At 40.0% G+C, this 14447-nt stretch overlaps 1 protein-coding gene across 2 annotated transcripts in view; it reads right to left on the bottom strand.

Moving 5' to 3' along the window:
- LOC140185754 (adhesion G protein-coupled receptor A1) overlaps positions 1–14447 on the bottom strand; it is a 550512-nt gene that overhangs the window by 315412 nt on the left and 220653 nt on the right. For both annotated transcript variants that reach the window (XM_072239373.1, XM_072239372.1), the window contains exons 4-6: positions 14190–14261; positions 13357–13428; positions 4751–4914 (exon numbers count right to left, since the gene is read on the bottom strand). In XM_072239373.1, coding sequence (XP_072095474.1) covers positions 4751–4914; positions 13357–13428; positions 14190–14261 — 308 coding nt within the window. The remainder of the gene's footprint in view (positions 1–4750; positions 4915–13356; positions 13429–14189; positions 14262–14447) is intronic.

The following is a 14447-nucleotide window of genomic DNA, read 5'->3' on the forward strand; positions in this document are numbered from 1 at the left end:
TAGTGCTACACTTTGGGGGGGTGGGGGGTTAAATGAGAGTTGCAAGGGGATGGGAACCAAAGCGCCAGAACAGAGAGCATGATTTAGAGGAACAAATTTGTAGCTAACAGGTCTATAATTTCCTTTCTGCTTCCTTGCCCCCTTCTTAAATAGCGGAGTGACATTTGCAATCTTCCAGTCCTCCGGAACCATGCCAGAATCTATCGACTTTTGAAAGATCATCGCTAATGCTTCCGCAATCTCCACAGCTACTTCCTTCAGAACACGAGGGTGCATTCCATCTGGTCCAGGAGATTTATCGACCTTTAGCCTATTCAGCTTCCTCGCTGTGACATATTTAGTCACGGGTGAAGTGCCAGAGGATTGGAGAGTAGCTAATGTTGTTCTGTTGTTTAAGAAAATCTCTAATATTAAGCCAGGAAATTACAGGCTGTTGAGTGGACATCAGTAGTGGGAAAGTTCTTCGAAGGTATTCTAAGGAACCAGATATACAAGTATTTGGATAGACAAGGACTGATTAGGGATAGTCAACATGACTTTGTGTGTGGTAAGTTATGTCCAATCAATTTATAGAGTTTTTCGAGGAAGTTACCAGGAAAGCTGATGAAGGCAAGGCAGTGGATGTTGCCTACATTGAGTTTCAGAGGCATCTAACAAGGTCTCACATTGGAGATGGGTCAAGACGGTTCATTCTGTGGAAATATGGTGGCTGATGATATGGGAGTTGAGGATTGGGAGAACTCTTTCCTTGTTGTATTTGCAAACACAGAGAACGGAGCCCAACCAAGGCTGAGTTAATGGCTGGCTGCTGTATTTTAATGGAATTAAAATAAAATGCAGACCCTAGAGAACTCAGATAGAAAGCACTGGAAATACTCAGCAGGTTAGTGGGTGGATTTGATGGAGAGGTTGTTAAATGTGAGAACATTACAGCCCTCCAGACTTAATATTGAATTCTACAAATTTAGGTCACTTGTCTGCTCTGTATTTGAACCCACCATTTGAGTTTTCGCTCTCTGTGGGCATAGCTGACCTGCTAGGCTTGTCCTGCATTTCACATTTTTGTTGGTCTTCTCACTTTCCAATTGCTCCCAGCAATCCAAGGACTGGATGATCTTCACAATTTGTCTCCATGGAACCCTATCCTGTTACGCAATTTTGGTTCCACCCTTTCACAGACATTCTCTTTGCTATCTCCACCCTAGCCTTTCTCCACTTCTGCTGACTTTAAATGTTAACTCTGTCTCTCCACAGACTGGTGTCTCACTTGCTGAATATTGAGATTTCTAGGATCTGCGTTTTAAAAAAAAACTCCATTAAAATAAAATATTGTACCTAGCAACGCACTAACTGAAAAGATGTGCTAATTTAATTGTAACATTCAAAGGAGAATTAAGTAAATATCTCAAGGGGAGAACAATTATAGAACAAGGAAGTAGCTTAATTGGATAGCTATACTCTCATGGGCTGTATGATTCTGTGCTTTTATTATTAAGCAGCATTGAATGAGTGAGATTGTGGAGGTCATGAGCAACAGTTGGGTTCAAAGTTTAAAGTACATTTATTGTCAACGTACTTATTCTCATGTCACTGAGATACATTTTCTTGCAGATTATACACTAGAATAGCAGCAACATGTTACCACATTATACAATAACACTTTTCTTAATAAGAAAGAAAATAGTTCAGAATTCCTTTATTTCATTTGGCTATTTTGAGACAAATGTTCTTGGTATCCTGTTTAGCAACCTGAAGAAAGATCTCCATGCTTTGTTAAGTTTTGCAGCAACACTGAGAACAGGTAAGAAGCAAACTTCGGTAGAATATGTTATTGGTCATGGGAAACAGTACAATCTCCTCAGGAAAAGTAAAATATTTCACAATGTCATTCCTGGCTCCTGTATGCCCAAATTGTACCAATGGAAACATTCATGTAATTCTTTCTAATGCAATGCAGGATACACAAACTTACTTCAGGAAACCTTTCTTCATTCTGCAAGCAGCTTAATGAACTGGAATTGATTAACTCTCTGTGAAACGGTCAGCATTTGGTTTTAATGCAACAGAAATTCTGCAAAATATGCTTTTTTAATCTGTTCTGTGGTCCCAGGCATGATATCTTGCATCTCGTAAAATTGTACTCTGCTAGAATACAGCCAAACAGGAGGATTCATATTACACAATATGTACTAGTGAATTACATGCAATCAACTATTCAGCTTTGGGTTTTAATTTATTCATGTCAAATTAATCTGACACTTCCAATTTTGATTGCAGTCACACCATTGTTTGATAAAGATTTCTGCAGGATCTGATCTCCATAAACAAATAGTGAGGGATAGCAAGTCAATTTAAATTATTAGATAAGTTGCATTGACACTTGCAAAACTAAAACATTTAATTACTCTTTGCTTTATGATTTATCTGTCTGAGGTACACAAAATAGTTACAGTGTTTAAAGTTTCCACCTGTCCTATCCTAATGTCAAAGTATTCAAAATGCTGATGTAGTGAACAATTGCCAACTGGGCTTTGTACTTACCCAAAAGGCATTTAATCACAGATGTACAACATCAAACCCCAAAGTGAGTGTCATGCCTTTGGCTTACATCTGAACAAATCTACATCTGTTTTGCATTCTTTTGGTTTCTTTCACGGAGAACTACTGCTTCCAAACACAAATCACTTGCACTTCACGAATGAAAGACAACCTTTGGAAACTGTAAATTTTGTGCCACAAGGCATTCTCTTCTTAAATCAGATTTCACCTCCTGGAGAGAAATGTGCAGGCAATGGCCAAGGTAGCTGGCAACCAGCCAAACTCTGCATACCATGAGACAAGGGAGAATTTAAATCTGTCATGCCATCTTTAGTCTACCTTGGAAACCCAAGTTATCTATTGGGCAGTCTCTGTGTATGGAATTCTGCTTGCCATCTGGCACTGATTACAAAATTGGGAGTCCATGCGTATTTGAAGGATCAGACTGAACTCCAGTTTGTACTTACCTGCAGGTTATAATTACAAGTTATGAAGAGGCAAGGGGATGTAAAAGAGTAGGTCCCATAAAAGAGTAGGTCCCTATCCTAGTTTTAAATTTCCAGGTTAAAATCAGATCTGAGAGTTGCTTTGAATTGTGCTTTGCCAACACACAGAACAGTTTCCGTTAATGCATTTTGTACGATATTCTACTCAACTTAGTGAATGTAATATCTTAGCAGAGAAAAACATCAAACATACTTGTGCAATAAAATATATTGCCCTTGTTGACTTTGTTGAAATACATGATTTTATATATTAAATATCCTTTTTCTCCAATACCAGAAGTTGTAGCTTAATATATCACTTCTCTGCAAATATCAGTTTTGTCAGTGTGGATAAGAATGCAACATGCAACTGCATTAACATGATGAGGTACTAAAAATAAAGTGTACCATAAGCTACAGCTCATTAATAATTCCTGTACTATGGCAATGAGTAACCAATTCATTAGTCCTAGACACGTTCTAATAATTAATGAGAAAAGAAAGCAAAGATCTGTGAATAAAAAAGTAGCAAGTTCAAGGTATAAAAAGACAGACTTTCTTGGGAAGCATTTGAGACTGAATCCCTTTTTGGCAGCCAGCATACACGGAAAGGATACCTAAGAGGACTATGAAAGGGGAAGCTTATAAAGGTTCCAGAATATTTAATATTTTCTCTTAGCAGGTTTCAATTGTGCCACATATATAGAAATTCAGCTGTTGTGTAGATTTTCAAGAAGATACGCATTTCTTGGGCTGCCATTCAGAATGCTCAATGATAGAACCACTGGGAAAGGTGGTAGTGAATCTCTTGAAAAAAATCTGTAGGTTTTTTAATATCTTAATTAATTTCTTCCTGGTCAAAGAGAGAGGGATACAGATGATTCAGGCTGCAGGATATTGGCTTCAATTAACCTCAAGGTCAAGACAAGTAATTGATTTATTCCGGCAATCCCAAAAACAATTCATTTTGCCATCTTTCAGTCTAATTTCTTCCACCTCCATTATGATCAAGAAAGGGTACACATTCACTAAGTTTTCTAAGCAAAACATGGGCTTCAATATACATTAATCTCTGCTTGAAGTCTGACAGTATTGGGTAACATTTCAGCCAAATTTCAAAGTACCTTAACAGATATTTTCTTAACAATCATATCTACAAAACAGTGATCTTTGCGCCCATAAGTAAATGACTCAAAGAACTGACAAGCCATTACTCTGAATACGAACAGCATCTACAGCTACTGGCGGGTACACACAGCAGGGCTGCTGTCTCAAGTTCCAGCCACCTGAGTATAACTCTCACCTCCGGTGCTGTCTGTGCAGAGTTTCCACTTACTGTCTGTGGCCAAACATGTTTCCTCCAGCTCCTAAACACATCCCAGTTAAGGTGTGGATTGTGGGTTCACTGGCCACTGTAAACTGCTCCTAGTTTGTAGGGCAACAGTAAAATCTGGGAAGAGTTAATGGCAATGGGGACAGATTAAATTAAAAATCAGATTAGTGTAGGATTATTATGAGTGTTTAACAGTTGGCATGGAAGGAAGGGTCCTTTTCTGCACCAAATGACTGTGTGATTCGATGGTGCCAATCCAGGAGTTCCCAACCTTTTTTATGCCGTGGACTCCTACCATTGACTGAGGGGTCCGTGGCCCCAGGTTGGAAACTCCTGCTCTAATCTATCATTATCCTCACAACCATGACAGTCTTTTGGTGAATTTTGCACTTACCACACGTAAGCTCGTTCTCTTTCAAAGTTCTGAATGGTCTTCCGCGTAATGGTGTTGGGTAGACGCACGAAGTGTCATCTGCTATGCGAACTGAAAAGTTTTTGGCCCACTGTAAGACCCATCTGAGGTTGCAGTCACACATTAGAGATTCGGTACTAAAGTGCCTGCAAGAAATTGAGTTAATTTTAATGTTTGGCCATATTACTTCTGAGTAGATACATGGCACACTCTAAAATTAAAATATGCACATTAAGACTACACTCAATACAATATTTCAGTAAATGATACTATCTGGCCTCTAACTTTCAGTCACTTAATTTTTGCAAGTTATCATTATTCTTCCAGGGCAAAGGTAAGACCACACCCACAGCACTGCAGTTTTGTTCTCCATCCTTGGAGGTGTATATTTGCATTACTTACACCTCTTTAAATAAGGCGGTGATTAGGAGAATGCCCAGCAGCTAGGTTCTTGTCATCTTGACAAAAGATTGAGTAGGTTGGACATACACTTACTGAAGTTTATGAGAATGAAAAGTGACTTTACTGAAAAGTAGAAGGTTTTGAAGGGGCTTGATAGGCATTTCCCTTGTGCAGGAAGCTTGAACCAGTGGGAGTAATAAAGTACAGTCATTAGTTCTGTACTTTATGGAATGAGGAAGAATTTCCTCTTTCAGAGTGTTGTGACCTTTGGGATTTTATTTATTTATTTCACAACACAGTGTGGTGTAGGCTCTTTCAGACACATCACCCCAGAAAACCTACAACCCCAATTAATCCTAAACTAATCATGGGACAATTTACAATGACCAATTAACCTGCTCGTTACATCTTTGGACTGTGGGAGGAAACCGGAGCATCCAGGGAAAACCCACACATTCCATGGCGAGGACAGCCAGGCACTCATTGCAGAGCAGCACCCGAGTTGAACTCTGAACTCTGGAATCCAATCAGTTGCCATTTACAAAAATATTTTAAACGTCAAATTACCGAACTGAAATGAGGAATAGACCAGACTTGTTACACGGAGTTAATGTGAGCTTGTGTGTGTTTACTTGCAAATGAATCGACTCCCAATTGCAGACACTCTGCAGACTGGGTATATTACAAACATGCTCGAGTAACTTTACCAATAAAACTAACATAACCTTCAGAAATGTTAGTATTCATTTCACATTCAATTACAATAATTTTAAGCAGTACACTGATCCCTTAACCATAATAACATCAGATTCTTGCCTGACCAATTTGGCAATGAAATTAAACTTGATTAAAAAAAAGTTAAAGAAAAATACAATAGAAAAGTGTAATCAAGACCCCTCAAATGCTTTAAATTACTTCTGAAGCAGACGCAAACACAGCAGTTGAGAAGTAGACAGCAAGGTTCCACAAACAATCAAAGAAAAATTGCTTTTCCCTTTTCCTTTTCTTTCTTTCACACACAAAGTAACTATTACTGAAGCACCAGAGAACTATGCCACCCAGTTTAAATATTAAACCCACTTGGTGTTTCGTAATTCCAACAAGAAATGGCAAATTAAGTAAAATCACTCTGTTTATATCTGTTATTATCTGTTACATCAATTATATCTGTTTTGAAATATTTAATTAAAAGCAAAAAAAAAGACTTCTTGGAAATGCAGTACAGAAGCCTTGATGGCACCAACAGTCTCATACCATTGCTGTACTTTATACGATAAGGTTCATGAACAGGACAAAGTATAGAATCTTGTTTCAGGCCATGTAACAATTACAGTCTAGACTAGTTGTGGTCATTCCAGATAAGTTCTGAATTGGAATTACAAACAGTCTTAATCGTATCATTTTAATTATTTTCTTAAACTGAAAATGCACATGTATGAATTCCAACAGTTTAAGTATTTTAAATGCTATTCATAAAGAGCTGGGTAGAGTAAAGGCTGATTTATACTTGTGCGTCAAATGGACACCGTAGGTACGGCGTAGCCGCGAACCTTACACAGTACTTTATGCAAACCCTATTCCGTAGCCTAACATGCACCTCTCCCAAAATGTAACTACGCATCGCGGCAACGCAGACCGAAACAACTGTGATTGGTCTGCTTGGTAGCATCGCATTTCCTCCTACGCTGCAATAGCTTCCCATTGGGCGACTGAAGGGCAGGGAAGGAACTCTGGCTGCAATGCTTTCCATAACGCTTTACAGACCTCTGAGATTACGGAGGACACATTTCGCTTTTACGAAAGACCTACATTAGTACCTGTTTTCGTTAACCGAAAGAGGATTTTCGCTTTTACGAAAAAGGACGCTCGCTTTAAACTTGTTTACCCCGAGAAAGACTACCATGGCCATGAAGCCTTGCACGGGCAGGTGTGTGTGCATTTGTGACGTGCTGATTTTTTTCGACAAATCGATTTTTGCTCAAAATTCTCGATTCTGTTAAGTAATACTACACTGTACATACAGAAAATTCACCCTCATTCAGTTTCAGTCGCCATTGTTTGAAGTTTGAGTTTCTTCGTGTTGAGTTTCAACACGAAGATACTCAACAGTGGCACAGAAACGCCCACTGCCAACTAGCGTTTTGGCGATGAACTGCAGAGCGATGCAGACACACCAATGCACAAGTATAAATGCTCACAACAGCGTAGTCCACTTGCGTAGGCTACGGCGTAAGCTAGTAGGCACAAGTATAAATCAGCCTTAAGGCAGCAATCAAAGTTAGGCCTTCTAGCAAAACAAATGTATTTGGCTTAGTGTGAATGCATCTAATCCCTTGAGTGAAAACTGGCATGATATCATACCAATGTTTTTCTTTATTAAAACTAGATACCCTAATCTTTCGGTTTCCAATACTTTACATCATTCCTGCATGTATTCTGAGACTTACAGTATTTTAAATGAGAACCTCAGGAAAAATGGGAAAAATTCGCTACTTTTCCAGTGCATTGCAGTGGAAGTGTTAGTTGTATTATGTCACTGCCTACACAACCTCAGTAATTAGCTGGTAAAGATAATTCGATAGATTGGTTTATTATTGTTATATGTACTGAGCTACAGTGAACAGCCTTCCTTGCATACTCTCCATGCAGATCAATTCATTAAACTGTGCTTTGAGGTAGTACAGGGTAAAACAATAAGAGAATGCAAAATAAAGTGTGACAGAGAAAGTGCAGTGCAGATAGACAATAAGATGCAAGGGCATGATAAGGTAGATTGTGAAGTCAAGGGTCCACCTTAACAAACTAGGAATCATTCAATAAGCTTATGACAGTGAGATGGAAGCTGTCCTTGAGCCTGCTGGTCTGTGTATTCAGGGTTTTTGTATCTGCTGTCCGATGGAGGGTTGGAAGAGGATTTTTTGATGATGGCTGCTTTACTGAGGCAACGAGAAGTGCAGAGAAAGTCTGTTGAGGACAGTTTGGTTTCTGTAATGTGATGAGCTGTGCCCACAACTGTGCAGTTATCAGTGCCGTTGCCATACCCAGCTGAGATAGAATAATTTGTAGGGTTGAGAGAAAAGATTGTTGGGATTGCTTTGCAGGGAGCCAAAAAGATCTAATGGAACAACTGAACTCCCTCCGTGTCATAATCACTAATTTCCAGGATAATCTGTATTGATCTGTCCTCGTATCTTTAATAATAAAATCATAAGACATAGGAGCAAAATTAAGCCATTTGGCCCTTCGAGTCTGCTCCACCACTCAATCATGGCTGATCCTTTTTTCCCCTGGCCTCAACCCCATTCCCTCAGCCTTCTCCCCATAACCCTTGATGCCGTATCCAATCAAGAACCTATCAATCTCTGCCTTAAATACATCCAATGACCTGGCCTTCACAGCTGCCTGTGCTAACAAATTCCACAAATTCACCACCAGTAATGAGATTGATTACAATCAAAATTGGCATTTTGAATTATTTAATTGGTGGGAAGCAATTACTGCTGACTTAGCCATCATTGCTATTTATTTCTGATGATTTTTGAGAAGGTAACAGTTTGTTGTTTTATGAATCACTGCAGCTGGTTAAACAGGACATTGCAGGATATTGCCTCAGTGATAAGAAGGGCGCAAGTGCATCTCTAAGTTAGGATGGGATCATTAATTAGGGGAGATCTGTTGGAGATAGTATTCCTGTGCATCTTCTGTCCTTGTCCTTCTTAATAAGAACTTTTTAATTACTCATAGATGACATCATTGGCTTGTTGGTTTCATAGATTAACATTGATACAATCCAATATCTTGTGTTGACAGCACAATCAGTATTTTGCTTTTTAATTCTTCTTTGAAAGCAGAAAATGTAATTTACAAATATTAATCATGTGCAATCATAGAAAATGATTGAATATGCAAATACTTTTATAATTAACTAAAAATAACACATATAAAAGAATACACTAAACAAAATTGATTTATATTTTTAGCAAAACATCCTCAAGTGCTTACACTACAGATATGTGCCTGCACTTAAGTAAATGGGGGTGTGCAGGATGCGCCTACTGCGTATGGCTTGCATACAGCTAAGGGGCTAAATACTAAGTGGATTCAGTTCCTCAGCCCTTATGGAATGCATTGATGTCTGACCTTCAAACCATTCTGTTCTTCTGTACAACTGTACACAGGCATAGAGCCTGAGCCTGAGCCTACTGGAAGTTGGAGCCCTGGACACAGCCTGTCCTGTGCTTGGAGGCCAGCCTGTGTGTGTGAGTGGTGGGAGGGAGGAAAGCAGCTTGTTTTGCTGTTGCTTGTTTTGTTCTGTGGAACAATGTAGGCATGCTATGTTGATGCAACACTCACAACACGTTGGAGGAACTCAGCAGGTCGGGCAGCATCCGTGGAAAAGATCGGTCAGGGTTCCGGCCCGAAACGTCGACCGATCTTTTCCACGGATGCTGCCCGACCTGCTGAATTCCTCCAGCGTGTTGTGAGTGTTGCTTTGACCCCAGCATGTGCAGATTATTTTGTGTTTTACGCTACATTGACACCAGAACATGTGGCGACAATTGTGGGCTGTCCCCAGCATGTCCTGAGGTTGTATTGGATGTTAGCGTAAAGGACAGACCTTATTGGAGACAGACTACTGAACCAGTTACTGACTCTCACAGCTATCTTGACGATAGCTCTTCCCAACCTGCCACTTGTAAAAATGCCATTCCCTTTTCTCAGTTCCTCCATCTCCACTGCATCTGTTCTCAGGATGAGGTTGTTCAGTCCAGAACAAATGAGATGTCTTCCTTCTTCAAAGAAAGGGGATTCCCTTTCAACACCATTAACGCTGCCCTCACCTGCAGCATGTCCTCCATTTTGTGCATGGCTGCCCTTACCCCATTCTCGCTGGCACACCAGGGATAGGGTTCCTCGTCCTCATCTACCACCCCAAAAACCTCCACGTCCAGCACGTAATTCTCCATAACTTCCACTATCTCCAACGGGACCCCACCACTAAGCACACCTTTCCACCCCTCCCCTCCACCATTTTCTGCTTTCCACTAGGCTCACTACCTACACAACTCCCTTGTCCACTTGCTCCTCCCACTGACCTCCCTCCTGGTACTTATCCTTGCAAGTGGAACAAGTCCCACATCTTCCTCTACACCTCCTCCCTCATTACCATTCTGGGCCCAAACAGTCATTCCAAGTGAGGCTAAAAGTCACCTGTGAGTCTGCTGGGGTCATCTACTTTATCCAGTGCTGCAGGGGTCACTTCCTGTACATACAGTGGCATGCAAAAGTTTGGGCACCCCTGGTCAAAATTTCTGTTACTGTGTATAATTAAGTGAGTAGAAGATGAACTGATCACTAAAAGTCATAAAGTTAAAGATGAAACATTCTTTTCAACATTTTAAGCAAGATTAGTGTATTATTTTTGTTTTGTACAATTTTAGAGGGGAAAAAAGGAAAGGAGCATCATGCAAAAGTTTGGGCACCCCAAAAGATTTGAGCTCTCAGATAACTTCTACCAGGGTCTCAGACCTTAATTAGCTTGTTAGGGCTATGGCTTATTCACAGTGATCTTTAGGAAAGGCCAGGTGATGCAAATTTCAAAGCTTTATAAATACCCTGACTCCTCAAACATTGTCCCAACAATCAGCAGCATGGGCTTCTTTAAGCAGCTGCCTAGCACTCTGAAAATTAAAATAAATGATGCCCACAAAGCAGAAGGCGGCTATAAGAAGATAGCAAAGCGTTTTCAGGTAGCTGTTTCCTCAGTTCGTAATGTAATTAAGAAATGGCAGTTAACAGGAACAGTAGAGGTCAAGTTGAGGTCTGGAAGACCAAGAAAACTTTCCAAGAGAACTGCTCGTAGCATTGCTAGAAAGCTAAATCAAAACCCCTATTTGACTGCAAAAGACCTTCAGGAAGACTTAGCAGACTCTGGAGTGGTGGTGCACTGTTCTACTGTGCAGTGACACCTGCACAAATATGACCTTCATGGAAGAGTCATCAGAAGAAAACCCTTCCTGCGTCCTCACCACAAAATTCAGTGTCAGAAGTTTGCAAAGGAACATCTAAACAAGCCTGATGCATTTTGGAAACAAGTCCTGTGGACTGATGAAGTTAAAATAGAACTTTTTGGCTACAATAAGCAAAGGTATGTTTGGAGAAAAAAGGGTGCAGAATTTCAAGAAAAGAACACCTCTCCTACTGTTAAGCATTGGGGTGGATGCTTTGGGCTTGTGTTGCAGCCAGTAGCACAGGGAACATTTCACTGGTAGAGGGAAGAACTAATTCATTTTAATACCAGCAAATTCTGGAAGCAAACATCACACCGTCTGTAAAAAAGCTGAAGATGAAAGGAGAATGGCTTCTACAACAGGATAATGATCCTAAACACACCTCAAAATCCACAATGGACTACCTCAAGAGGCACAAGCTGAAGGTTTTACCATGGTCCTCACAGTCCCCCGACCTAAACATTATCAAAAATCTGTGGCTCAACCTCAAAAGAGCAGTGCATGCAAAACGGCTCAAGAATCTCACAGAAATAGAAGCCTTTTGCAGGGAAAAATGGGAGAAAATCCCCCAAACAAGAATTGAAAGACTCTTAGCTGGCTACAGAAAGCGTTTACAAGCTGTGATACTTGCCAAAGGGGGTGTTACTGACCATGCAGGGTGCCCAAACTTTTGCTTCGGGCCCTTTTCCTTTTTTGTTATTTTGAAATGGTAAAAGATGGAAAAAAAAAGTAATCTTGCTTAAAATATTAAAGAAATGTGTCATCTTTAACTTCATGCCTTTTGGAAATCAGGTCATCTTTTACTCGCTCAGCTAATTACAGTAACAGAAATTTTGACCGGGGTGCCCAAACTTCTGCATGCAACTGTAGGTGAGACCTGATGTTGACTGGGAGACTGCTTCGTCAAACCTTCGCTCCATCCAGCACAAGAAAACGGGATTTCCCAGTGGCTACCCATTTCAGTTCTACTTCCCGTTCCCATTCCAGCATGTCAGTCCATGGGGTCCTCTAGTGCTACAATGAGGCCACACTCAGGTTGGAGAAGCAACACATTATGTTCCATCTGGGTAGCCTCCAACCTGATGGCATGAACATCGATTTCTTGAACTTCAGATAATTGACTCCACTCCTCTCCTTCACCATTCCTCATTCTTGTTTCCCTCTCACTCCTCTTCTTATCTGCCTATCACCCCCCTCTGGTGCTCCTTCCCCTTCTCTTTCTTCCATGGTCTTCTGTCCTCTCCTATCAGATTCCCCAACCCTTCTTCAGCCCTTTCTCTTTCACCAATGAACTTCCCAGCTCTTTATTTCACTCCCTTCCTCTCTCCCGGTTACACCGATCACCTGCCACCTTGTATTTCTTCGTCCCCTCCCCCACCTTCTTATTTTGATTTCTTCCCCCTTCCCTTTCCAGATGTAATGAAGGTTCTCTGCCCAAAACATCGACTAGTTATTCCCATCTATGGATGCTACTTGACCTGCTGAGCTCCGCCAGCACATTGTGTGTATTGCTTTTGATTTCCAGCATCTGCGGTACCTAGGGTTTTTACTGTATGTTTACATGTGATAAATAATCTGAACACTGACATGCCCAATGCAGTTATAGTTTAGTAGGCTTTTACACACCCACCACCAAGCCCTCAAGGCAATCAACGAGTATCATATAGATTCTGAGTTTACTTCTTTACGCCATCCATTTCAGTGGATGTTGGGGCTTTCAGAAGGGAGAATATTTTCTTTGTGTACTTGTAATTATATCGTTCAATCCCATTGCAGAACTTGTGCACACAGCAGTGCAATCACTAGCTTATTATGAAATATTAAAGCAAGGATGTCTGATGGAGTCCCAAAATTATACAAGCACAAGTCCTTTCATGTCCAGTCAAGAAACCATCTGGGCTGTTTTTACCGAAGAGCCCCATTGCTATTACAGGTACTCTGTGTACATGGCAAATAAGCAGCACTTATTTTTGTTTCTATATAATAAAACACGGAGGCTATGGCAGCACCTTTGCTACTTAGCCTCTGTAGGTTTGTATATATCAATAACTGTTCAAAAATACCTGGAACAATATGAACAAGTACATTAAGTTTATGTTGACAGAATTGATACATAATAATTTATAGAATTGATCCCCAGTAATCAAATATTCTGTATAAAATATATGTACTCACAAGACTCGTAGTGCTGTAAGTTTAACAAATAGGCCAGTAGGAAGGGTTGAAAAGATGTTCCCTGACAAATTCCTAAAAGAAAGTACATTATTTACTGATTAACATCAACATTCAAAACATGCTGGCTAAGGGATGGTAAAATGTTTCAGAGGGTGAGAGTTTGGCAGGGTGGGGATAAAACATGTTGCTATTCATTTAAAGCATTACAGTGTTGCTGCTCAATATCATTATCTTGGAATAAGAACAGCAGTTATGGAAGAAGGCATGCAGATGCAGCTCATCAATCCTGTTACTTCTGTAGGTTCTGCAGAATCTATTTCTTTATCAATTTTATCCAATCTTTTTGATCATGAAGCTGTGTCAAAGTTGTTCCATCTCCATATCCGATAAAACAAGAAACTACACATTCTGAAAATAAAGTTAGAAAATACTTGAAATACTGTTTTTGTCTCCACAGAGTCTAGTTAGCCTACTGAGCATTTCTGTATTTATTACTGTTACTTAAGAAACTTGCCTTAAAGCGCAAGTTCCATACATTTGCAGTAGTGTTAATTATTACCAATACAATGTTAATGTTTACACATTCAGTAAATTTGATGGAATGAACCATGATGCCTTTTCTATATATTTTTGTGTTCTGATGCTACAGGAGAGAGGGTGACAGTCTACAACAAGTATGTCATCTCCAAATTTCCTCTTTACTTGCACTATTTTATCACAATATGTTTCTGAAATGCATATTATGCTCATGGACATTGTCTCTCAAGGTGACAATGCAAAAGCAAACCAGTCTTAATGAGGTAACTAGCTGCAAAAACATGTAACAGACTTACAGTCTTGACAAACCGGTAAGGCCCACAAACATCTCGGGACTCAGACATCCAATTCTGTTGTTTGACAGATCCCTGTAAAGAGAACACAAAATAGTTACATTGTAAACTGTGGCCCATGTGTTACCTTGAGTTAGTCATTATCTTAAACAAGTGAAGTGGCAACGAGTGTCATAAATCAGGGAGATTCAAGCCAATGCTCTTGATCTATCTGAATTTTTTTCTTCTCAAGTACCTTGCCTGAGTACACAATGACTTGGT

This window comes from Mobula birostris, chromosome 21 (assembly GCF_030028105.1).
Source record: "Mobula birostris isolate sMobBir1 chromosome 21, sMobBir1.hap1, whole genome shotgun sequence".
In the NCBI taxonomy this organism is placed as follows: Eukaryota; Metazoa; Chordata; class Chondrichthyes; order Myliobatiformes; family Myliobatidae; genus Mobula; species Mobula birostris.